This window comes from Gavialis gangeticus, unplaced genomic scaffold (assembly GCF_001723915.1).
Source record: "Gavialis gangeticus isolate Ggan-Ray unplaced genomic scaffold, GavGan_comp1, whole genome shotgun sequence".
Lineage (NCBI taxonomy): Eukaryota > Metazoa > Chordata > Crocodylia > Gavialidae > Gavialis > Gavialis gangeticus.
The window spans coordinates 21870833-21872314 of record NW_017729015.1 but is presented as its reverse complement, the minus strand read 5'-3'; the positions used below and the strand labels follow the sequence as shown (position 1 = coordinate 21872314).

At 54.7% G+C, this 1482-nt stretch overlaps 1 protein-coding gene across 1 annotated transcript in view; it reads right to left on the bottom strand.

The window, feature by feature from the left end:
* Window positions 1-140: 140 nt before the first annotated feature.
* The window catches only part of STK40 (serine/threonine kinase 40), a 33671-nt gene continuing 32329 nt past the window's right edge, over window positions 141-1482 (bottom strand). The window contains exon 11 of the mRNA XM_019512558.1: window positions 141-1039. Within this exon, the coding sequence (XP_019368103.1) occupies window positions 821-1039 (219 nt within the window). The 3' untranslated portion in view covers window positions 141-820. The remainder of the gene's footprint in view (window positions 1040-1482) is intronic.

The following is a 1482-nucleotide window of genomic DNA, read 5'->3' as shown; positions in this document are numbered from 1 at the left end:
TATTCTGAAGCTAAAAGAAATCGGTGAAAGTATGCACAGGGGATGCAGCCAGGGAGGGCCTAAAGGAGCTCTGCCAGACCTCCACGCAACGTGGATGAGAGCTTGGGCCATGGCTGCAATGGGCTGCAACGGCTGGTCTCGTCTCACTAGGTTCCTCTGACAAGAAAACAAGCTTCATCCTTAGCTGACCAAGGAAACATGGCTGTTAAATATTTTCATGCAGCTTGTTTCAGACCCTGTGGCACTGTGACCAGGACCCTGCAGACCAAGAGTGTTCAGACCAGTGGGATGTTAAAAACAGAACAAAGGTTGGATGCAGAGGAGGGGGAGTGGGAGGCTTCAAGAAGTTACTACTTCCATGAAACCCAGATAAAAATTAAGCTTATTCAAACCATATGGAGCAAATGCAATCAGCCACTCTCCAGGTTACGCTACGCAGCCCACCACAGCGCGTGCGCCAGCAAGCCGCCTTCACCCTCGATCATCATCTCCTTTCCCCAGAGCTGCTGCTCGATCCGGAGGACAGCGTGGTTACAAAGACAAGAGAGGTAGATTAAAAAGTCATGATCAAAAGCAATTAGTCATCGAGGCTTGGATTTAAAAACAAGGGTTCCAGAAGACACTGAGAGTCTGCTGCTTCCAAAACCAGCTTGTTCAGAGTCTTCTCCCTCTGACAGAGCGAGTGTGTGTCCCTTCGTAGAGCTTGGAGGAACTGCTACATTGCTCTCTCCCAGGGGACACGGCTATTGCTGTCGAGCTGTGGCAGGTGAGGCGAGAGGCAGACTGCAGGATGGTGCGTTGTGCTGTGGGCACGGGGCTGCTACTTCCGCAGGTATCTCTGAGCCAGGATGGCTGCGTCCAGAGGGTTCATGGGCTGGGCGTCATGCCCCAGGCGCCGCACGGGTGGGATGTTCCCAAACTGCCGCTTCTGCAAGAAGCTCTTGCCCTCATGCAGCGTGTTCTTCTCCTCCGCCAGGAGCAGCTGCTGCCTCATGTAGTTTTCAAACTCATACTGCGAGCACTCCTCTGTCACCTTCACCTGCAGCCAGGACAGATCCAGTCAGAGCCAGCTGGTGCTGGCCACACATGCTCACAGCCTGACCCCTGAACACCCTCACTGGCCTCAGCCTGCTGCAGGACTTGCTCAGCACTGGAGCAGGGTGACCACAAGGGGAGGCACTCACCACTGCAGACAGCCCCAGACTTGCAGCTGGCAGATGGGGGCCATCTGTATCAAAGAAGCCAGTGACACTCGCAGCTGGTTACCTGCAAGATGGCTCTTTGGTGGCTTCAGGCTGACTGATGCTTTTTCCAAGCCCAGTGAGAAGCTTGAGTAAGTGGTCAGTGCCGCTTCCCACACGTTGGGAAGAGGCCTGGCTAGCGTGGGCAGCAGCCCAGGGGCTGGCATGCATGTGGGCTCCCTGCTCATAGCAAACAGGATGTTTATGCACTTGGCAGGTGATCCTTGAGATACTGCCGCCC